At 36.3% G+C, this 24,173-nt stretch overlaps 1 protein-coding gene across 1 annotated transcript in view; it reads right to left on the reverse strand.

The window, feature by feature from the left end:
* CEP350 (centrosomal protein 350) overlaps window positions 1-24,173 on the reverse strand; it is a 135,761-nt gene that overhangs the window by 12,203 nt on the left and 99,385 nt on the right. The window contains exons 28-35 of the mRNA XM_007448517.1: window positions 23,193-23,404; window positions 20,736-20,880; window positions 15,880-16,040; window positions 12,894-13,030; window positions 9,831-9,913; window positions 6,847-8,846; window positions 5,577-5,984; window positions 5,330-5,476 (exon numbers count right to left, since the gene is read on the reverse strand). Of these exons, the coding sequence (XP_007448579.1) occupies window positions 5,330-5,476; window positions 5,577-5,984; window positions 6,847-8,846; window positions 9,831-9,913; window positions 12,894-13,030; window positions 15,880-16,040; window positions 20,736-20,880; window positions 23,193-23,404 (3,293 nt within the window). The remainder of the gene's footprint in view (window positions 1-5,329; window positions 5,477-5,576; window positions 5,985-6,846; window positions 8,847-9,830; window positions 9,914-12,893; window positions 13,031-15,879; window positions 16,041-20,735; window positions 20,881-23,192; window positions 23,405-24,173) is intronic.

Consider the following 24,173-nt stretch of genomic DNA (forward strand, 5'->3'; position numbering starts at 1 on the left):
TTTTTATCATAAATGGGTGTTGAATTTTGTCGAAAGCTTTCTCTGCATCCACTGAGATGACCACATGGTTTTTCTCCTTCAATTTGTTAATATGGTGTATCACACTGATTGATTTGCGTATATTGAAGAATCCTTGCATTCCTGGAATAAACCCCACTTGATCATGGTGTATGATCCTTTTAATGTGCTGCTGGATTCTGTTTCCTAGTATTTTGTAGAGGATTTTTGCATCTATGTTCATCAGTGATATTGGCCTGTAGTTTTCTTTGACATCCTTGTCTGGTTTTGGTATCAAGGTGATGGTGGCCTCGTAGAATGAGTTTGGGAGTGTTCCTCCCTCTGCTATATCTTGGAAGAGTTTGAGAAGGATAGGTGTTAGCTCTTCTCTAAATGTTTGCCAGACTTCGCCTGTAAAGCCATCTGGTCCTGGGCTTTTGTTTGTTGGAAGATTTTTAATCACAGTTTCAATTTCAGTGTTTGTTATTGGTCTGTTCATATTTTCTATTTCTTCCTGATTCAGTCTTGGCAGGTTGTGCATTTCTAACAATTTGTCCATTTCTTCCAGGTTGTCCATTTTATTGGCATAGAGTTGCTTGTAGTAATCTCTCATGATCTTTTGTATTTCTGCAGTGTCAGTTGTTACTTCTCCTTTTTCATTTCTAATTCTATTGATTTGAGTCTTCTCCCTTTTTTTCTTGATGAGTCTGGCTAATGGTTTATCAATTTTGTTTATCTTCTCAAAGAACCAGCTTTTAGTTTTATTGAGCTTTGCTATCGTTTCCTTCTTTTTCATTTATTTCTGATCTGACCTTTATGATTTCTTTCCTTCTGCTAACTTTGGGGGTTTTTGTTCTTGTTTCTCTAATTGCTTTGGGTGTAAGCTTAGGTTGTTTATTTGAGATGTTTCTTGTTTCTTGATTGTATTGCTATAAACTTCCCTCTTAGAACTGCTTTTGCTACATCCCATAGGTTTTGGGTCGTCGTGCATCCATTGTCATTTGTTTCTAGGTATTTTATGATTTCCTCTTTGATTTCTTCAGTGATCACTTTGTTATTAAGTAGTGTATTGTTTAGCCTCCATGTGTTTGTAGTTTTTACAGATCTTTTCCTGTAATTGATATCTAGTCTCATAGCGTTGTGGTCGGAAAAGATACTTGATATAATTTCAATTTTCTTAAATTTACCAAGGCTTGATTTGTGACCCAAGATATGATCTATCCTGGAGAATGTTCCATGAGCACTTGAGAAAAATGTGTATTCTGTTGTTTTTGGATGGAGTGTCCTATAAATATCAATTAAGTCCATCTTGTTTAATGTATCATTTAAAGCTTGTGATTTCTTATTTTCATTTTGGATGACCTGTCCTTTGGTGAAAGTGGGGTCTTAACGTCCCCTACTATGAATGTGTTACTGTCGATTTCCCCTTTTATGGCTGTTAGTATTTGCCTTATGTATTGAGGTGCTCCTACGTTAGGTGCATAAATATTTACAATTGTTCGATCTTCTTGGATTGATCCCTTGATCATTATGTAGTGTCCTTCTTTGTCTCTTCTAATAGTCTTTATTTTAAAGTCTATTTTGTCTGATATAAGAATTGCTACTCCAGCTTTCTTTCGGTTTCCATTTGCATGGAATATCTTTTTCCAGCCACTCATTTTCAGTCTGTATGTGTCCCTAGGTCTGAAGTGGGTCTCTTGTAGACAGCATATATATGGGTCTTGTTTTTGTATCCATTCAGCCAGTTTGTGTCTTTAGGTGTGAGCATTTAATCCATTTACATTTAAGGTAATTATCGATATGTATGTTCCTATTCCCATTTTCTTAATTGTTTTGGGTTTGTTATTGTAGGTCTTTTCCTTCTCTTGTGTTTGTTGACTAGAGAAGAACCTTTAGCATTTGCTGTAAAGCTGGTTTGGTGGTGCTGAACTCTCTCAGCTTTTGCTTGTCTGTAAAGGTTTTAATTTCTCCATCAAATCTGAGTGAGATCCTTGCTGGGTAGAGTAATTTTGGTTGTAGGTTTTTCTCCTTCATCACTTTAAACATGTCCTGCCAGTCCTTTCTGGCTTGCAGAGTTTCTGCTGAAAGATTAGCTGTTAACCTTATGGGGATTCCCTTGTGTGTTATTTGTTGTTTTTCCCTTGCTGCTTTTAAGATGTTTTCTTTGTTTTTAATTTTTGACAGTTTGATTAATATGTGTCTTGGCGTATTTCTCCTTGGATTTATCCTGTATGGGACTCTCTATGCTTCCTGGACTTGATTAACTATTTCCTTTCCCATATTAGGGAAGTTTTCAACTATAATCTCTTCAAATATTTTCTCTTTCTTTTTCTCTTCTTCTTCTGGAACCCCTATAATTCGAATGTTGGTGTGTTTAATGTTAATGTTGTCCCAGAGGTCTCTGAGACTGTCCTCAGTTCTTTTCATTCTTTTTTCTTTATTCTGCTCTGCAGTAGTTATTTCCACTATTTTATCTTCCAGGTCACTTATCCGTTCTTCTGCCTCATTTATTCTGCTATTGATCCCATCTAGAGTATTTTTCATTTCATTTATTGTGTTGTTCATCATTGTCTGTTTCATCTTTATTTCTTCTAGGTCCTTGTTAACTGCTTCTTGCATTTTGTCCATTCTATTTCCAAGATTTTGGATCATCTTTACTATCATTATTCTGAACTCTTTTTCAGGTAGACTGCCTATTTCCTCTTCATTTGTTAGGTCTGGTGGGTTTTTATCTTGCTCTTTCAACTGTTGTGTGTTTTTCTGTTTTCTCATTTTGCTTATCTTACTGTGTTTGGGGTCTCCTTTTTGCAGGGTTCGTTGTTCCCGTTGCTTTTGGTGTCTGTCCCCAGTGGCTAAAGTTGCTTCAGTGGGTTGTGTAGGATTCCTGGTGGAGGGGAATAGTGCCTGTGTTCTGGTGCATGAGGCTGGATCTTGTCTTTCTGGTGGGCAGGTCCACGTCTGGTGGTGTGTTTTGGGGTGTCTGTGGACTTATTATGATTTTAGGCAGCCCCTCTGCTAATGGGTGGGGTTGTGTTCCTGTCTTGCTAGTTGTTTGGCATAGGGTGTCCAGCACTGTAGCTTGCTGGTCGTTGAGTGAAGCTGGGTGTTGGTGTTGAGATGGAGATCTTTGGGAGATTTTCGCCATTTGATATTATGTGGAGCTGGGAGGTCTCTTGTGGACCAGTGTCCTGAAGTTGGCTCTCCCACCTCAGAGGCACAGCACTGACTCCTGGCTGCAGCACCAAGAGCCTTCATCCACACGGCTTAGAATAAAGGGGAGAAGAAGTAGAAAGAAAGAAAGAAAGAGGCTAAAATAAAATAAAATAAAGTAAGGTAAAATAAAATAAAGTTATTAAAATAAAAAAATAATTATTAAGGAAATTTTTTTTTAAAAAGTAAAACAAACAAACAAATGGACGGATAGAACCCTAGGACAAATGGTGAAAGCAAAGCTATACAGACAAAATCTCACACAGAAGCATACACTCACAAAAAGAGGAAAAGGGGAAAAAATAATAAATCTTGCTCTCAAAGTCCACCTCTTCAATTTGGGATGATTCATTGTCTATTCAGGTATTCCATAGATGCAGGGTACATCAAGTTGATTGTGGAGATTTAATCTGCTGCTCCTGACGCTGCTGGGAGAGATTTCCCTTTCTATTCTTTGTTTGCAGAGCTCCCAGGGTTCAGCTTTGGATTTGGCCCCGCCTCTGCATGTAGGTCACTGGAGGGCGTCTGTTCTTAGCTCAGACAGGATGGGGTTAAAGGAGCTGCTGATTTGGGGGCTCTGCCTCACTCAGGCCGGCAGGAGAGAGGGGTACGGAGTGCTGGGTGAGCCTGTGGCGGCAGAGGCCAGCATGACTTTGCACCAGCCTGAGGTGTGCCGTGTGTTCTCCCGGGGAAGTTGTCCCTGGATCTCAAGACCCTGGCAGTGGCGGGCTGCACAGGCACCCTGAAAGGGAGGTGTGGAGAGTGACCTGTGCTCGCACACAGGCTTCTTGGTGGTGGAAGCAGCAGCCCTAGTGTCTCATGCCTGTCTCTGTGGCCTGCACTGTTAGCCGTGGCTCACGCCCGTCTCTGGAGCTCCTTTAAGCAGCGCTCTTAATCCCCTCTCCTCACGCACCAGGAAACAAAGAGGGAAGAAAAAGTCTCTTGCCTCTTCGGCAGTCCAGACTTTTTCCTGGACTCCCTCCCAGCTAGCCATGGTGCACTAGCCCCTTCAGCCTGTGTTCACGCCGCCAGTCCTCTCCCTGCGCTCCGACCGAAGCCCAAGCCTCAGCTCCCAGCCCCGCCCGCCCCTGCTTGAGCAGACAAGCCTCTCGGGCTGGTCGGCACCAATCCTCTGTGCGGGAATCTCTCCGCTTTGGCCTCCGCACCCCTGTGGCTGCGCTCTCCTCCGTGGCTCCGAAGCTCCCCCCCACCCGCCACCTGCAGTCTCCACCCGCGAAGGGGCTTCTGGTGTGTGGAAACCTTTCCTCCTTCACGGCTCCCTCCCACTGGTGCAGGTCCCGTCCCTATTCTTTTGTCTCTGTTTATTCTTTTTTCTTTTGGCCTACCCAGGTACGTGGGGAGTTTCTTGCCTTTTGGGAGGTCTTAGGTCTTCTGCCAGCGTTCAGTAGGTGCTCTGTAGGAGTTGTTCCACATGTAGATGTATTTCTGATGTATCTGTGGGGAGGAACGTGATCTCCGCATCTTACTCTTCTGCCATCTTTCCCCCTCTCTCCACCAATGTGATTTTAAAGTTGGTTTGTTGAGAGTCCTTATAGCTTAATCTTTTCTTAATCTTTTCTTAAGGGCACTTAATCTTTTCAGGGCCTTCTTAGACAACAAGCAATATTTTTTGTATATCACATTACTCTCCCACATATTTCAAAACTACATAAGCAATTTGAAACCTCCAAAATCAAAGACGGAAACTTAACATCTACGTGTCTAGGGTTGGCATGTTTGATATATGACATGTTTTCATGTACTTTTAGAATATTATATCTATCTCTAAGTCATTAAAAACTCACCTAAAACTCATATGAATTGCAATAATTTATCTCCCTGAATATTTGCTGATTTTTTTCCTTAAATATTATAATATATATATATATTTGTTCTGCAAAAAGTTGAGGATTTGGGATTCCCTCTCACCCTCATCCCTCTACTGCTCATGGACTGAACGAATCAACAAATATTTACTGAATACCTACTATGGGACAGGCCTTGAGGACAGAATGGTGAATAATATAGAAGATAATAATAATAGTTGCTTTTATGACATTTACAGATGTGTACAAATGAACAGCAAATCAAAAAAGGAGATACTCTACAGTTTGCAGTTTACCTTGATTTCATCAAGGTTATTTGGATTTTTCACTCGTCGGAAATAACTAGAGTTGATTCTACATGGCTTCATCCAGACAGGCTGATTCAAGTTGGGATCCTCGGCAAATATTTCTTCAAAAATCTCTTTTGTTAAATCAAAAACCGCCTTGATAGAGAAAAATAAACAAATTAAAATGGCTAAGAATCCAAATTTCAGACAACAGAGAGAAGTTTAAAAATTAGAATTATCCTTCCATGTTACATACCTGTTTGTACACTCTTTTACTAGTGCTTTCTATATCTAGACCCTTACTGGCACAGCCAAGCAGTTTTGTGGGAATACTGATGCTGTGAAGATCATGACCTAATTCTTTCCAATTCCAAAGTTCTTCTGCTGCATTGTGTACAAGAATTTCTACTTCCTCCGCAGTATGTGGGACTGCCAATAATGTTTCACATGGCTTCTGTAGAGCTCCCTTAGGTTCTGCCATTAGAGGTACAATTGTTTCTTCTGCCTTATTCTTTTGTATCTTGTGAGAAGAGCTCAAACCAAAGTCTTCATCAAACCAGTCTTGATCATCTCCTAACACGCTCAGGAACTCCCGGCTAATCTCAAGTTCAGCAAGTCTCTTAGCAAGCTCTTCCTGCCCACTGGCACCAAATACTGGACTCTCCTACAGAAATGGAACCATTCAAACAGAGCACCATTTAGTAACCTCAGATCACTTAACAAGTTTGGGCTTTTTTTTTTAAAGACAAAGCAAATATATTATTTGTATATTTACTATTTCTCTATAAATAAGCAAGACAGAAACAATATGGTGGCTACTAATGAACAATTTAAGAAAAAACTATCCTGTTTCCTGTAATTCTGCTCACGTAAGCCTTACAACTGATTTTAATAAAATGTTTATTGATCATTTTTTCCTTTTTGTATCATCATTATTCTGTTTCTGAAGAACTGTTTTGCTTCTGAGATATGGAAATGAGATATAAAATTCTCACCTTTGGTGATTATCTAGCTCAAGTTACTCAAATTCATTACTGCTGTTCAATTGTCCATGGGCAACCTAAATAAGTTGATGGTCTGAGTATATGTCATAATGGATACATTTCAGTTTTACCAGAGTCAACATCACAACTGGCAATCTCTGCAAGGCAACTATGACTGAGTAGATATGTGAACAAATAATTTCATAGCCAAAAAAAGAACTGGGTTGAGAACCAATGGAAATCTCCAAGGAATAAATTTATTCAGTGAATCTGGAAAAGAATCTAATCTGTGGACAGTACACAGGGGTTTTCAACCCAGCATAAAACTGCCAGTGTTTTTGACAACTCTATAGTGACCATTCATGACATAATAGAGGACAGTTATACTTCAGACAGAAAAACAGCTACATGGCCTTTACAAACTAGTGAAGTGATCTTTATTTAACAAATAACACATCACCAAAAAACCTATCAGGAGCTACAGAATTAAAATGTACTATAAAGGCAAGATTAATTGACATTTTTTCTAGACAAAATACTTACAGGTCTAGGACACATATCTGGTGAGGAAATCTCTTCTTTCTCATCTTCCAATTCAGACCTTAAGAAGCAACCTGGAACACTTGGTGACTGTTCCTCAAGATTCTGGGATAGGCCTTGGGGTGGTACTTTCTTTTGATCATCAACAAGAAGCTCTTGATTGCTAAGCTGGATTTTCTCATTCCTAGCTTTTTTGATTTGTTGTAGTTGATTGACTGTGTCCTTCACAAAGACGTTTAGTAAACTGTCTGTCAGTAAGCTGACTGTTTCTAGTTGTTCCTTTGACTTTTTTTCCTCACTTGGTGATGACCTCAGCTGGGCTTCCAACTGGTTCTTTTCTCTTGCTAAAAAGTCCAGAAGTGGAGTAGAAAGCTTTTCTGAAACTTCTGGATATAGGTTCTCTTCCTTTTCGGTAAACTGCTGTTGCTTCCTTAATTCTTCAGAAAAGGTATTATCTAAAGTATCGTCTTCTACAGCAGTGGAAACCTTTTCCGTGGCACCAGAAACAAGGTCTTTGTTTTCCTTTGAAGAAATCAGTGAATCCACTGAATTCTGCTGGTGAATATGGGCTTCAAGTACTCCAGAAATGTCCTGTATATTGTCTGTTTCTATTTTAAGGCTTCTATCAACTGAGGCTTCTGTGTCATGCATACTAGGTTGAGATTCCTTATAAAAACACTCAACTGCATCCTTTTCTCTGTCAAACTTGGGACCCTCTGTATCTTTTTGTTCTTGATTATAGTATTGATATTGTTCATCTGAATAAGAGTTTTCATCTTCATTTATGTCTACATAGTCATCAAAGTTTTCTGCAATGTGAGATATTTTTTGAGGAGGAGCAAAAATCCCATGCTTCTCTTTGCACACAAAGTATACAATGCCATCATATGTTCCACTGTTATTTCCTTCAGGTTTATCCAACTCCACTCCAGCCCAAAATCCTTTAGCAAAACTAGTCACACCTTTGAATCGAAGAGTTCCTGGCTGAACATTGCCAATCAGCACCCTATCACCGATGTGGAAATCAAGTAACTCATCTGCAAGAGAAGCTGAAGTTAAGGAAGGGGATTCAGTAAGTCTCTGTTCATGCTCTACATCACTGCGCTCCTTACTTTTCATAAGCTCAGTGGGGGACTTGTGTTCTAACAGCCTTTCAGAATGGACATTGCTATGAATAGAAAGGCTTTTCTCACTGAGGCACTCACTGATTTCATCATCACTACCAAAGCTAGTGGCTCTACTTCTAGAGATCCTTGTTGCCTGCGACTTCTCTCTGCAAGACTGAGAGTCTTTCCTGAGTGACAACAAAGATGTCACCTCAAAGTCATCTTTGTACAATTCAGCTGAAATGTCTTTCTTGAAAGAAGATACTTCAAAATCTTCAGAGTATGATATCTCTTTATGTGCAAAAAGATGTTCTGACCAAGATGAGTCTCTGCCCTTTATATTCTTTTGTACGTGAGTGTCTTTTTCTGATTGGATGTTTGCACTATGACCCATATCTTGATCTGACTGTCTCTCTTTTGACTCTTTTTTATGAAGATTTTCAATGGCTAATCTAACTAAGTCTTTCTGAACATTTATAGAATCTAAAGAAAGATCTTTCCTTGAAAGGATTTCAGATGAATTTCCCTGTTCCAGGTCTAGTTTCAGGAAGACATCAGGCTTCATAGATTGTTTAGAATAGGCATCTTCAATTGCACTCTCCTCCAATTCTGCATATTCTACTTCGTGTATTTCTGATTTTTGACTAGATTCTTTTTCAACCTTGGCATCTGACACATCAAGAATTCTATTAGAGGCAGTTAATTCTTTGAGAAGAGGTAATGAAGGGACATTTTCTAGAGAATCTCCAGAGTCTGCTCTGGTTCTCCTTGATGATCTGAGAATTGGAGAAGTCTGAAAGTGCTCTTCTGTTCGACTGTCCAATTCAATCATTCTCTTTGCATATGCAGATAAAGACTTTTCTGACACTGATCTCTCAGAACCTGCCAATGCAGCATCTTAAAAGGAAAAAAAAGATCACATCAAAATTATCTAATTCAATTTCTGGAACCAAAGTTTAAATAAAAGCTAAATATTGGTGAGAAAAAGCTCTGGTCAATAAATAGGACCTGTTTTACAGGTTACAGTATAAGGTAAGTTTTTCCTTTAAGAGAATATACTGTACCAACAATAAACAGAACATTTAAAAAATGACTGAAAATTTAAAGTTTGGTATAATTTTTTAAGTGTTGTCAACTTACAAAGTAAAGAAAAATGGATCAAAGTTTATGGAAATGTTAATCCTCAAATCATGCAAAAACAGAATTGTATGATGGATATTACATATATTCTTCAAAAACGAAAGCAATGAAGGAAGGACAAATGTAGGGACTTCAGCTAACCTCTTGAACGTAAAAAAAGGGAAAAAAATCAATTATTTCTGCAAATATAGCACTTTAAGAGCTAAAACTGCAAAATAAGAAAATAAGGTTTGATGAACTAACAAACCAAGAATTAAAAGTTTTAAATTCAAATCTGTTTTGTCATTGTTACTAGTAGGCTTTTTCATGTCTCAGTTTTATTTCCTCATTGAATTATACTTTATTTTCAATAGTTCTTATCTTTCTTTGGATTAAATTGAAAAAAAATGTATGTAACTACTTATACTGAGAAACAGCATAGGCTGAAAATATATATAATCAGATACAAAATCTGATTAAGGGAGAATTTAAATACTGACGATACACTCACAGCCATTTTGGATTAATGTCCTTATTCCTCAGTTTTCATCAGCTATTGGGACAATAAAGACTGATTCACATAACTTAGGCACAACCAAAAAATCACTTTAAAATATAAAAGTAACTTAAAATATTAAATAATCTATTATCTTTAAGAAATTCACTTTTTAACCAAAAAGCTGTTGAGGTGGAATTTTGTAGGCACTTGTATAATCTTTAGTCTATGTAGATACTATGTGATTATTTTTTCTAGTTACATACCAACATGTTCAGCAATAGACTCCAGGGATCCTCTGGAACGTTCTGACTCTGTCAGTGATTTCCAATTCTTTGCTGTTTCAGATCTAAAGTAGAAAAATTAATAAACAGAAATAAATGTATTGCTGATACTGTAATAACTGGTAACAAAAAGCAATCAATTCTTAGACAACTGCTTCTTTTTTCTTCTTCGCAGGAAGTATTCTAACCTTTGCCACTTCCGCCAAGTCTATTTGTGGCCTTCATCACACTCAATAGATGATCTTGCCTCTTTTAATGAGAGAAACAGAGGCCATCAGCATGACCCTTCTTATCTTCAACCTTTTTACCTACAAATTTATCTATATTCACAGCTATCCCAACTGCCTTTCCTCCTGTCTCCAAGGAAGAAAAAGGTGCATCTCTCACACTTGTTCAAACTTCTTTCTGTCCCAAATCCCATACATTTCCACAGCCTCATTGATGGTACTCCTCAATTGTCCATTCTTTTTCCTACAATCTTTAGTCCTTCAGTCTGGTGACTTTTTTCCCCTCAGCTTATATGTATGCCTCAAGCCTCAAAAAAATCCCACCCCCCGATCTTTTTTTTCCCTTGTTTTTTAAAGTTTTTATTTTATATTGGACTGTAGTTGACTTACAATGTTGTGTTAGTTTCAGGTATACAGCAAAGTGATTCAGTTATACATATATCTATTCTTTTTAAAATTCTTTTCCCATTTAGGTTATTACAGAATACTGAGCAGACTTTTCCCCCTCAATTCTTTATTCCTCCACCTGGTGCTACTGTCCTCTTTCATGCTTTAAGTTGACATTCACCATCTTCATTTTCTTGCTTTCTTTTTATGTGCTAAGTCATAATATTTGGCTTCTACTCCTACTTCTTTATAACCCCCTTAAATGTTGCTATTTTATCGTATTTAGTACTTGGCTCCCTTTTATTCTCTCTGAATTTGCATACCTTTTTCACCCAAATGTTCACCCAAATGTTGTTATATTTATAGCTTCAACCACCATCTATATGCTGATCACCCCAAATTAAAAAGCTAACATCTTTCCTGGATAATTCCACTTAGATGAAGTACAGGTACCTCAAAATTAACATTTTAAAACCAAAATCATAAGACTCCCACCAAAGAACACCTGATTTTCCATTTAGGTTAGTGGAACTTTGACCCAACAAACTACTATTTAAGAGAAACACGGGAGTCATCCAGCTTTTTCCTGCTTCCCTATCTAGCACTTTAATTTGTTAAGTATACTTAAAAATTCCTAAAATCTATCTCCTATTCTCTATTCTTATTACAGTGGATTATCTGAGGGCTGGCTTAGACTACTGTTATCCCTGCTTCTAAACTTACCCCTTTCTATCTTTCCTTCATATTGTAGTCAGAAAGATTTCTCTAAACAGAAATCTGATTCTACCATTCTCTGGTTAATAAAACTATAAAACCATTCCATGGATTGTAGAAATTAAAATAAAACTTATGTATAATGTAATATAAAGGAAAAATGTACAAGTAACAAAATTACACACAAAATCTAAGCATAAAAAATCCTAGACGGGGCTTCCCTGGTGGCGCAGTAGTTGAGAGTTCGCCTGCCGATGCAGGGGACACGGGTTCGTGCCCCAGTCTGGGAAGATCCCACATGCCGCAGAGCGGCTGGGCCCGTGAGCCATGGCCGCTGAGCCTGCGTGTCCGGAGCCTGCGCTCCGCAACAGGAGAGGCCACAACAGTGAGAGGCCCGCGTACTGCAAAAAAAAAAAAAAAAAAAAATCCTAGATGGAAATATATCTAATTGTTGACATTTGTTGTTTTGGGATAGTTAGGTATGATATGACTTAAACTTTTTCTTTTTACCACTTCCCTCAATATTCTAGTAGCAATAATAATAACAACTAATACATAGTACTAATTGTGTGCTAGGCCCTGTTCTAAGTTAAGTCTTTTAACTCTCATAAACCTGAGTTTATTACTCAGGTGTTGGTATAGGGATCTAAATCCCTATTACAAAATTGAAACATAGAGAGGTTAAATAACTCGTCCCAAATTAAAAAGCTAGCTGGTACTGGAGTCAGGATTCAAACCCAGGTAATGCTAAATTAATTGTAATGAGCCTCTATAACATTTCTAAAAAACATTTCTAAAATATTTCCAAAAAATATCCTAAAATATGCTTTAAAAAAAAATTTAACAGCGTCACATCTTCTAAAAAAGTAAATTAGAAACTACTAAGAATGCGTGAGTACAAGGTTATCACAATTTGTTTTTTATTTTTCCAGTCTCTTCTCCTAACTCCAGCTACATCCTATGATGTTCAGCTTCCATGATATGCCAAGCTCTCTGTTGCTTCTGGTCACTCATGAGTGCCCTTCTCTCTGAAATATCCCCTATTTCTCAGTCCCATTTACCTATATAACCTCTACTCACTCAAAATTTAGTTTAAATATTACTACCTGACTTTCTTATATACCATATTATATATTCTAATAGTGCTACTTTGTATCTTCTGTATTTGTATTCACTGATTGCATAATATTCTATCCCTGGAAAGAACCATCATTTACTGGGCTATTCACCAGTTCTGGACATAAAGGCTGCTTCCAGTGTTTATGTTATAAACATAATATAAGAGATGTTATGATAAACATATTCATGCAAATAGATATTTTTGATAGCCCATATTTTCTCAAGCTAGATTTTCAGAAGTGGAATTACTGAGTCAAAAGTTACAAATTGTTTTTGACTTCTGAAACATTGCCAAATTGTTTTCCAAAACAACTATACCAACTTATGATGCTATAATAGCAATGCTGGAGAGTACTATTTTTACAGCTCCCATCAGATTTCAGGATTCAAAATATATTTTAAAATCTGTATCTTATTATAAATTTTATTTGTGATTATATCATAAATAACAAATTTACTTTAGTGAAACTGAAAATATAAACCAATATTTTCACTTCTACAATTTCACAGTTACCTAAAAGATAGCTTCTACTCAAAACCTTTCCTTATTCCTCTCTCAAACAAGGCAGAATATAGGTTAGTTATCAAAAATTTCTACCTGTGTAGTGGAAGGGGCTTGATCTTGGGTTTTTCAGAAGCTGAGGAGAGCGTTTTAATCTGAGGCTTGGCTGTTGGTGATGTTTCCAAATCTCGGCTAAGCTCGGCTTCAGTTTTCTTAATGAATTCATCATATGACTAAGTTTAGAAAAATCAAAGGAGTCACTACACAGAATTTTTTAAACTATCTTAAATTATAAAATAGTATATTTTATGGTAAAATATTCAAACCGTAAAAAAGATATAAAATTCTTTCTCCCTGCATCAGTATTATTTCCCAGAGTTCTAAAATCAGTTACTTGTATAGCCTTCTTGAAACAGTCTATGTATAAGCAAGCTCTATAATTGTAATACTAATATCAATTAGGAAATGACAGTCTCAGTCTACAGAATTTTATTTAATACTTTTGAAGCAATAGTTCAGGCCGTGCCACATTAAAAAACTTCTTTAGCTAATTATATAATTATTCTTTAAAGGATGCCTTAATACTTTCCTGGTATTTTTAAGAAGTTTAGCCTTTACACTAAGTTTCAGTGGCAGTAAGCTTCTTAAGGGGTGAGCACTTCAGGAATACAAATCTCAAGGAGAGAGAAGCGAGTGGTTGGGAGTATGATAATATAGAATTGCAAAAATATTTCTTAGTCATTAGCCATTCTGTAAACAAAACTTCACTAATTTATAATTCTAACTTGAATGAAATCTAAGGGAAGCCCTCCTTCTATTAGAAAAACCTCCTCAGTTTTCTAGGCTAAAATTAATCCCTACTTTTATTTCTCTCACATTTAAGACTACAGCTGTTTTGCTCAACACGATATGTCCAGCACCTACTCACAGTGTCTGGCTCAAAGAAGGCTGAGTGAATGAGCAGACAGATGTTTGTCAACTGCTACAGTTCCCTAAAACTTAGGCTAAAATCACTATTTTTATAACTATCACCGTCTATGTTACCTTCCTCTGAACTGTCAATGTTTTGATAAACATTGGTATTAAACATATACTACAGCTAGATGATTTGGCTAGCTAGGTATACATAAGGACAATGATTTCTCAGATCTGAAAGCTATACTTATATGAGTGTAGTTCATTTATTAAATATGTGATCAAATAAAATCCAAAAGTTTTTTTTTTCATACAAACTGCTATGCATTATATATTTCTCTATCATATACTATAATTGTAAAATCTAAATACAGAACTTTCTTTTGCCTTTATTTAAACCGTTTAATAGAATGTTGAATGAGATGGATCTTTTGTATCCTTCTCTAGATATCCTTCTGGGTGACATACCTACTAATGAACTTTTGGGGCAATGCCATTCAATCTAACGGTATTTCATTTAGCTTTCAATGGCTCCACATGACCTATAGCAGTACTTTTAAATCCTGGGCCCCACCCTAGACCAATTAAATCAAAATCTCTGGAAGTGAGCCTGGATATTTGTATTTTTCAAAAAATCTCCTCAGTTAATTCTAATGTATAGTCAGGTTGAACACTACAGACCTATATAGGATGAAGTCCAAACTTATCAGTCTGGTTTCTAAGGCCCTGAACATAATCTTTATTTTTAAATTTTGTTCCTCACTACTTTCCGACATGAACTTCTCAGCATGGCCACTGAATCTTAACCACTTTTTCTTACTTCTAAACATATGTGCAAGTTACAATTCCCATTCCCATCTCTGTACTGTCTGCCTGTGTAAACGTCTATCTTCTCCAGATCCGTTAGCAGGTCTACTTTCTATGTGGAAGATAATGTAGTGTTAACAGCAGGGGCACAGAATTTGGAATTCGAGCTAGATTAAAATCCTAGTTTTAACACATGTGAGCTGTGTGTCTCTGGATATCATTAATCTCACTAAAACTTAGTTTCCTCATCTGTAAAAGAGGGATAGTAATATCTACACCTTGTTACTTTGAGGATAAAATGAAAAATATGTGTAAAGTAATTAGCTGAGTTTCCAGCACATAAATATGCACCTGATTAATTAATGTAGGAGGACACATGTTTGGTGTTACCACACAAGGATGATTAAAAGAACAGAAATTCTGGCTAAGCATAACAAAGAGCTTTCTAACACTTAGAGCACCTCGAGTCCAACCGATGAAACCAACTGCCTTGAAAATCTGAAATTTGCTATTACTGCAAGTGTCTGGATAGAAGCTGAATGATCAGGTCAGGCCAAGAGAAGGGATTCTCATGATGAGCAGAAAGTTCAGACCAGTTCTATAACGAATGTGGTGTTTAGGAACACTAGGCTGGCAGAATGCATGTAAGCTATAGGGAAGCGACCAGAGGCAGGGACATTTAAGAGGCTATGTAGACAACAGAGGCAAGAGGACATAAGGGCCCCAAATAGCTTGATGGCAGTAGGAATGGAAAGGGACAAGCAAGAAGATTTATGAAAAAAGTATCAGTGGGATCTGGTGACTGAATGGATGGGAGAAAACAGAATGAGGAATACATAAAAATGAGGTTTCCAGACTGGAGTAGAATCAGGGAAGGCTGCTAGAATTAAGGAAAGTCAAGTTTAGAGTTACTATTTAGGAGCCTTTCAAACAGTACAAAGAGTCGTACTAATAAGTTGTGTGGCATGAAACACCACTCCGCTTTAAAAAAAAAAAAAAAAGGCAGTAACAGTTCCAATAGCTAGGATTATTTATCTAATGGTTCTTTGCTTTAGAGGACACGGATATCAATTTTTCTTTCATAGGCCTAATCTTTCTTCTTTAGAAAAAAACTTATTTTAATACTTTTACTATTTACTTTAATACCTGATATTATAATATTTAACATTTTAAGTTAATATTTAATTTAATCTTTCAAGCAAGAGTTTGTTCAGATTTTTTTTTAAAGTTAGGTTAAAATGTGGTACAAAATTAATATTGAAAAATTCTAATCCATTACTTTATTAACAAGTCTAAAAAAATTTCAGGGTTCACATTTACATTAGCCTTGAAACTAAACCCCTTTCTTCTTATTTCTAACCTCCAATTGTTTGATTAGACTGGCTTCTTGGGCTTTCAGTCTTTCCTTTTGCCTTTTTTTCTGTTCCTTCTTCAGTTGGTCCACAACTGATTTTCTTTTCCGCAGCTCATCCTTCAGGGCTCTGATCCTACCTTCAATGTCACTCTGGTCAGATGTAGTTTCTAAAAGAGATACAGAATCTTTTTATTTAACTTAAAAATAAAGTTAACTCAGTAACTATTAATAAAAAGCACCAATGTAAAGTCAATCTAACATTTAAAATTTGAGGTTCAGAAAAAAATTATTAGTGATTTGCATCCTTTCTTTTCCCCTAAATCTCTATGGGGAGGGGGGGTGTCTTCCTATTTGTTTTCACTTTCTAATTGCACTATTTGAAACTGCAAATAAATCTCAAGGTACCCTGTTCTTGATTAAGCAGCTGGAAGTTGAAAAACTTTTGGTTAGTGAACTTTGGACATTCTGCAAGGATTTAGTTCCTGGTGACAATACAGCCATATTTAACTGTACTTCCTCTTGGTTATTAATAGTAGTTTGATAGTTTTTAAGTCATATTAAAATCAAAGTGGAATTTTAACATTTTAAATTGATTGTCATCAGCTGATGTCTTAACATCACATAAAAGGAGAGAGAAAAATTATAAAGAAATATACTCTGCGGTAACTTTTCTTTGGAAGTTCTTAAAATATTTAAAATAACTGAAATGAAACTAGTTAAATCTTATTTTCTTCCCAACAATTCAGACACATATATACACATAAAGTAGATGTCCAGTCATAGCAAAATCATGAAAAAGACATTTCATTGTGTCATGCATATCTTATAAAAATAAGTATCATTTAAAAACACTGTTTATTTCACTACACATGGAAATTACATAGAAAATAAAAAAGACTGTTCCTCACACCTCCTCCCTGAATCACACAATGGTGTCATTTAATGAGTGAGACATTTAATAGTCTTATAAGAGAAATACTATTGTATACAAATCTGAAGACTCAGATGTACATTACAACATTACATCATAAACAATCAGGTTTTTTCAAGCACTTCAGATTAAACTGCATAGAACTAGTCACAGAATTTATTTTAAAAAGATAATAGGGGCTTCCCTGGTGGCGCAGTGGTTGAGAGTCCGCCTGCCGATGCAGGGGATACGGGTTCGTGCCCCGGTCTGGGAGGATCCCACGTGCTGTGGAGCGGCTGGGCCCGTGAGCCATGGCCGTTGAGCCTGCTCGTCCGGAGCCTGTGCTCCATAATGGGAGAGGCCACAACAGTGAGAGGCCCACATACGGCAAAAAAAAAAAAAAAAAAGATAATAGTCTTTTTTTGCAATGATCTAAATATCTGGATTACAAATAATGACATCTAAGTTCCTGCCACTTTTATGTCCTGACTTAAGGTATACTAGGAAGTTATATCCATCTTATACCAGTAGTGGCATCAGACTGAGCCCTTAGCATGGGCAAAGTTTACTACTCAGTGATCAACACTCATAAAATGAAGTAACAATAAAGGCCATTTTCAACTCAGGATCTATTACTAGTAATCGGTAAGGTGTTTGACACTTACCGATTTCTAGAATTGATGTGAAAATTAAATAAGGTATATAAAGCATGTAGCACAGTACCCGGACTACTATTACAGCTCAGTAAATGGTGGTAGTATTAGCACACATAAAACAAACATTTTTATGTAGCCATATCTTATGTAACATATTTTTTGGTTTAAAACTAAAAAAGGTTGTAGAGATGAGATATCAACTGAATCCTGCTCATGCTTTCTTTTAATTTCTGAAGAAAATAATCAATTGGTTTCAGGGTTAAAAGACTCTGAACCTTAGCGGTAAGCTTTACAGTGATTTAACTGATGACTCTAGTACAATAATTGGGGGTAGGACTGTAGGCTGGGCAAAAAATTAAAATCTTTCTAAAATGAAGTATAAACCCATATCTTTGCATCTTCTACAGCTGTGTATTCTTTTAACTGTGTATTATTTTTTTTGTGCTTCCAAAACTTGAGATGTTACTTTGGTAAAATTTTATAGGAGACTACTACACTCCCACAGACTTAGTTTCAGCTCTGCCCCCCAGAAGTTTATTTTAAATGAATATATTTTAAAAATTGGATATGTCAACAGTGATTTTTTAAAATAAAAATATCTTTATCATCTATGATTGCAAAGATTTAATAGCAGATGATGAGAAACTTCAAGTTTTAGATGAAAGACCTTGGGAAATGTTTTTATTTTTAAGTACTAAAGAAACCAAAATCCTACAAATGAAGGGTAGAGATTAAGTAAAAGTCTATGAGAGTGAATGGGAATACATTTTATATATGCCCAAATCTAGTATTACAACAGTGTTTATCATCAGTAACATCTAAGAGAATCTCTATAATTTTTTTTTTTAAATCCAAGCAACTTTCTAGATGAATGTATTGTCTTTATGAAATTCTCTCCTACAGAGTTTTTTGGAAGGTGAGGGGACAGGGGAAGTGGCAGGTAAATGATACTTCAGTTTGTTTAAACACATCAAGACAGAATAAGCAGATGGACAGAATAACTCAATCAAAAATTAAGTTCGGGGGCTTCCCTGGTGGCGCAGTGGTTGAGAGTCCGCCTGCCGATGCAGGGGACATGGGTTCGTGCCCCAGTCCGGGAAGATCCCACATGCCGCGGAGCGGCTGGGCCTGTGAGCCATGGCTGCTGCTGAGGCTGCGCGTCCGGAGCCTGTTGTGCTCCGCAACGGGAGAGGCCACAACAGCGAGAGGCCCGTGTACCGCAAAAAAAAAAAAAAAAAATTAAGTTTGATTATCTGACACATGCTGACTGTATTAATTTGGTTGATAACAAACTCTCCATCACTTAAGTGAGAAAGGTATTATATAACTCCACTACATTAAAATTTACCACTTCCATAAATACTGCATATAAATGATGTCATCATGAATAGGTAGATGGCATTATAGTTGAAAAATCTCAGAGCTGTTTTTCTAAAGCTGTTCTTGCTTAAATATGTTTTACCAATCAAACAGTATCTTATAAATATTATAATTAATCCTTGTTGCATAACTCATGCAAGGATGGTTAAGATATTATTCCATTGCTACAGATAGAAAAGATTATCTAATATGGGAAGGAAACTTAAAGAGAGTCACCAGTATGTAATAGAGCCATGATGCGAATCCATATTTCCAAGTATCAAGTTTATGTCCACTGACATATTATTCTACAGGCAGTAACTTTTCACCAGAGTACATGAAAGCAAATATATAAAAATGCTAATCACTTGCAACAGATAAATATGACAGACAGGGACTTCCCTGATGGTCCAGTGGTAAAGAATCTGCCTTGCAATGTAGGGAACGTGGGTTCAATCCCTGGTCAGGGAACTAAGATCCCACATGCCACGGGGCAACTAAGCTTGTGTGCCACAACTACTGAGCTCACGCGCCTCAACTAGAGCCCGCATGCTGCCAACTACAGAGCCTACATGCTCTGGAACCCGTGTGCCACAACTAGAGAAGAGAAAACCTGCATGCCACAACTAGAGAGAAGCTCACGCACCACAATGAAGATACCCCATGTCTCAACAAAGATCCCGTGTGCCGCAACTAAGACCTGACACACCCCAAAATAAATACAATAAACAATAAATAAATCTTTAAAAAAAACAATTTAAATATGACAGACAACATTCTTCAACTTTAATTACTGGCTTGATCCAGTAATTCCATTTCTAAGAATTTATTCCTACTGAAATATTCAACAGGCATCTATATAAATGAAGATGTTCATTATAGCATTATTTGAAATATTGAAAATTTTGAGAAAACCTACATGACTATCACTAGGGAAATAGTTAAATAAATTATGGTATACCCACCCTTTGAAATATTATGCAGTTATTCAAAGAATAAAGGAGATCTATAAATATGGGCATGGGGAAAAAACCCATGATTTATTACTGTTTAAAACACTGAAAACAAAGGGGGTACAGAATAGAATCTAAGATCAAAAAATGAATAGTATTTTTCACTTTTCCTTTACTAAATGTCTACTCTCAAAAGAAAACTGAAAATGAACTCAAAAGACATACACTCAACATGGTATTAATCTTCCTCAGAATCCTACATAAACCAAGTATTGTCTGTCTAGATACGCCTCCCACGATCAACGCCTTGAATCAAGTCTTCTAGAGTAAAGGCTGTTTATTCTTTCGTAATCTATATGCCACAGAGATTTACAGTATGATAGAGCTTATGGGAAAATAGATAATGCTCCCCACTGCCATGTGCAGTCTCTTCTCTACTTTTCCTCCCTTTAGTCTTATGCTACCCTGCTCTACCACCTCCTATTTCTCCTCACTGTCATCATTAAATCATTCAAGAAGCATTTAATAAATACCTACTATGTGCAATGCAAAGTACCTGCTAGGGCCTGGTGCTACAACTGTTAAAACATAGGACTTTCCTTTGCAGAAGTGTATATTCTAGTAGGGGACACCTGCTGTGTAAAGTTTGATTACAATTTATGTGTTGCCTGGTATAACAAGTTGAAGAGCAGAGCACTATGGGAACACATAAGCAGTGCCTGACACACACCAAAAATTCAAAGAATGTGTGATGAATAAATGACTATTAACATCCAAGAATATAACAATTTATCATATTGGTGTAATTAGGGATACAATTATCAATGAAAAGCAAAGAATTATGCGATTTAGTCTTGGCAAGAAAAAAGTCTTTACAAATGAAACAAAGAATAACATTTTACCAGCCATACAGTTAGACAAAGCTTATTAAAGAGGAATTCAAATATAGTGCAAAGAAAACTAACTCCTCCTTGTTAGTCTTACCTGACTGTGTCATAGATAATGACTCATCTGACCAACTATAACAGTGTTGATGGGACTTGACAGGTAGATGACATTGTCCTCCAGTTCTATGACTTCCTTTGCTAGACTCCTGCTTTGACACAGATGTGCAGCTTTTAGGAGGTGACTGTTCAAACAGAAAATCAAATGGGAACTGTTTTGTGATACAGTTGTAAAATTCTATTTAAAATTCAAGATACAAACCAGTTGAAGATAATATTTACAAAGAGTTTTAAATAACTTTATGAAATAAAAAGTGAAAAAAGTTTGCAAAATATACTAAGGATAAGATCTTGACTTTTTTAAAGGTAGAGAAAAAAGTTATAAAAAAAGCATGCTTCTAAAAAACGTTTATAATAAATTATGAGTGGCTACTGAATCAGTGATACTTACCCCCTTATTCGTTTTAACTTTAACTTTAAAAATACTAAATATGGGGGTGCAGATACTTCAACATAGTAATTTCACTTCCTTCAGATATATATCCAGAACTGAATTTGCTGGATCATACGGTAGGTCTTCATCAACAGATGAATGAAGAAAATATGACACACACACACACACAAACACACACACATGCACACACACAAATACTATTCAGCCATTAAAAAACCCAAACAAACCATAAATCCTGTCACTTGAGACAACATGGATGGATCTTGAGGGCATTGTACTAAGTGAAATAAGTCAGAGAGAGAAAGACAAATACTGTATGATCTCACTTTTATGTGGAATCTAAAAAAACCCAAACTCATAGAAAAAGAGATCGGACTTGTGGTCACCAGAGGTGGGGGTGGAGAGGTGGGGGAACTGGGTGAAGCTGGTCGAAAAGTATAAGCTTCCAGTTATAAGACATATAGGTACTGGGGAAGTAATGTACAACATGATGACTATAGATAACACTGCTATATGGTATATTTGAAAGGTGCTAAAAGAGTAGATCCTAAAAGTTCTCATCACAAGGAAAAAAACTTTTTGTAACTATATGAGGTGATGGATATTAATTAAACTTACTGTGGTAATCATTTTACTATATATATATATGTCAAGTTATTATGCTGTACACCTTTAACTCACACAGTGCTGTGTGTCAATTGTATGTCAATAAAACAATTGAAATATACTAATGTACTACTTTTATGGAAGGAAAGAAGGAGAAATGGAAGCGGGAAGGGAAGAAAAAGAGCATAAGAAGACTGCCCAAATGAGATTATTTATTACAAAGGGTGAAATTTCTACCTTGATATCAAGTGGAAGTGAGAATGTCTGATTTGATTCCTAGCTATCACCACTTCCTATCCCTGTGACTATGGGCAAATTTCTTAGCCTGCTAAGCCTCAGAGTGGGGCTTAAAATCGAAAGAATTGTTGTGAGGATAATCTACATAAGGCATTCAGCATACTACCTGGCACTTGGTAAGTAAACACTCAATAAATATTACTTTTTATTATAGAAGTGACTTTAAGACACACTGAATTTAGGTGGATTCTTTTTTTTAAACACAAAGAGGCTTTAACAATGTTTGTGTTCACTTATAATATTTAATATTGTTATGCTATAAAAAGAAACAAAATTGAACTATTTGCATTGAGGTGGATGGACCTAGAGTCTGTCATACAGAGTGAAGTAAGTCAGAAAGACAAAAACAAATACCGTATGCTAACACATATATATGGAATCTAAAAAAAGAAAAAAAAAAGGTCCTGATGAACCCAGGGGCAGGACAGGAATAAAGACACAGATGTAGAGAATGGACTTGAGGACACGGGGAGGGGGAAGGATAAGCTGGGTCAAAGTGAGAGAGTAGCACTGACATATATACACTACCACATGTAAAAGAGCTAGTGGGAAGCAGCTGAGATCAGCTCGGTGTTTTGTGACCACCTAGAGGGGTGGGATAGGGAGCGTGGGAGGGAGGGAGATGCAAGCGGGAAGAGATATGGGAACATATGTATATATATAACTGATTCATTTTGTTGTGAAGCAGAAACTAACACACCATTGTAAAGCAATTATACTCCAATAGAGATGTTAAAAAAAAAAAAAAAAAAGAAAAGGCACACTGGTGTGGTTTAAGGTCTTATTGTTTCTATTATCTGACAAAACAGACTTTAATAAGAACTTGTATTGTCTCACATATTATCTTTATTAAAAACTTTAGAAGTTCCTATCCCCTAAATATTAAAAACTTCACAGCATATAATTTTATAACTGCCCCTAAAGCTAAAATTCATATATTTATAAATCTTTATAGGAAAGATTTATTTCTTTCCTATAAAGCAAAGCTTTATTTCTACTCAAATGTCATATACTATATGTTACAGGTATGGGTGATAGTCAATGCTGTCCTTAACAGCAAGAATGTAACTGTTAATAATATACCTTTCAGGCAGGATTTTTTCTAAAGAAGCTTTAAGATATAAATATATATTAACTTACATGTTTACTAGGCGAGGTAGAAGATTCCAGTTCTTGTGAAAAAACCATTTCTTCAGTAAGTATACTGTGATCTGGACTTCCAGGCTGCTCCTGAACTATAGATTCAGATGGTATATATTCAACAGCAGGGCTGCCCAATTCTTCTGGAATAGAGCTTTCACTGTGTAGATGAGAGTAGGAAGGTATTGGAGACTCTGTTTCACTCACTATTTCTAGAAGAGGGTGAAAACAAGAAAAAGTACACAATCTTGGTCAAGGGACATGTTCATCTGTTAAACTTCACATTTGTTTTTAGCATAATTTCACTAGTTGCATTTAGATATAATTTTTAATCCCACCACTTAGTGAATCACATTTACTATAATATCCATTAGTCTAAGAATTTTGGCTGATACAAACTGAGAGAAGATATCTGTAACATATAATCAGCAATGATAATGACTGACAACCTGAATGTAAAGATGCACAGCAATTACAACTCATATGTTCATTTAGAAATGGAATCAGTCCAACAACTTTGGAAAGAAATTTGGGAGTATTTGGCAAAGATGAAAACACTCTATGATCTAGCGATTCCACTTCTAGGTATAAATCCTAGATAAATCTTGTATACATGCAGCAGGAAACATGTACATGGTTACTAGTAGTATTGTTATAATAGTCAAAAACTAAGTAAAATAAGTAAATTGTGGTATATTTATAAACTGAAATGCTACACAGCAATAAAAATGAATGAACTGCATGCACTGATGGAGATATATTATGAATTTTACTCAGCACTTTCAGAATTTGTAGCACTGCCTTGCCTCTGGAATTTCCTGTCCATTGTGGCCTCTCCTCTAAGAAAACAAATACTTTTGACACTTAACATAAAATTCTTGACATTGTACTTGTCTAACCTTAAGAATGTACACTGCTTTTCTTCTTTATCACTATGGATACAATGTCCCACAAAGATTAGGTTATATCACACTTTGGGTC

This window comes from Lipotes vexillifer, unplaced genomic scaffold (genome assembly GCF_000442215.2).
Source record: "Lipotes vexillifer unplaced genomic scaffold, Lipotes_vexillifer_v1.1 scaffold76, whole genome shotgun sequence".
Lineage (NCBI taxonomy): Eukaryota > Metazoa > Chordata > Mammalia > Artiodactyla > Lipotidae > Lipotes > Lipotes vexillifer.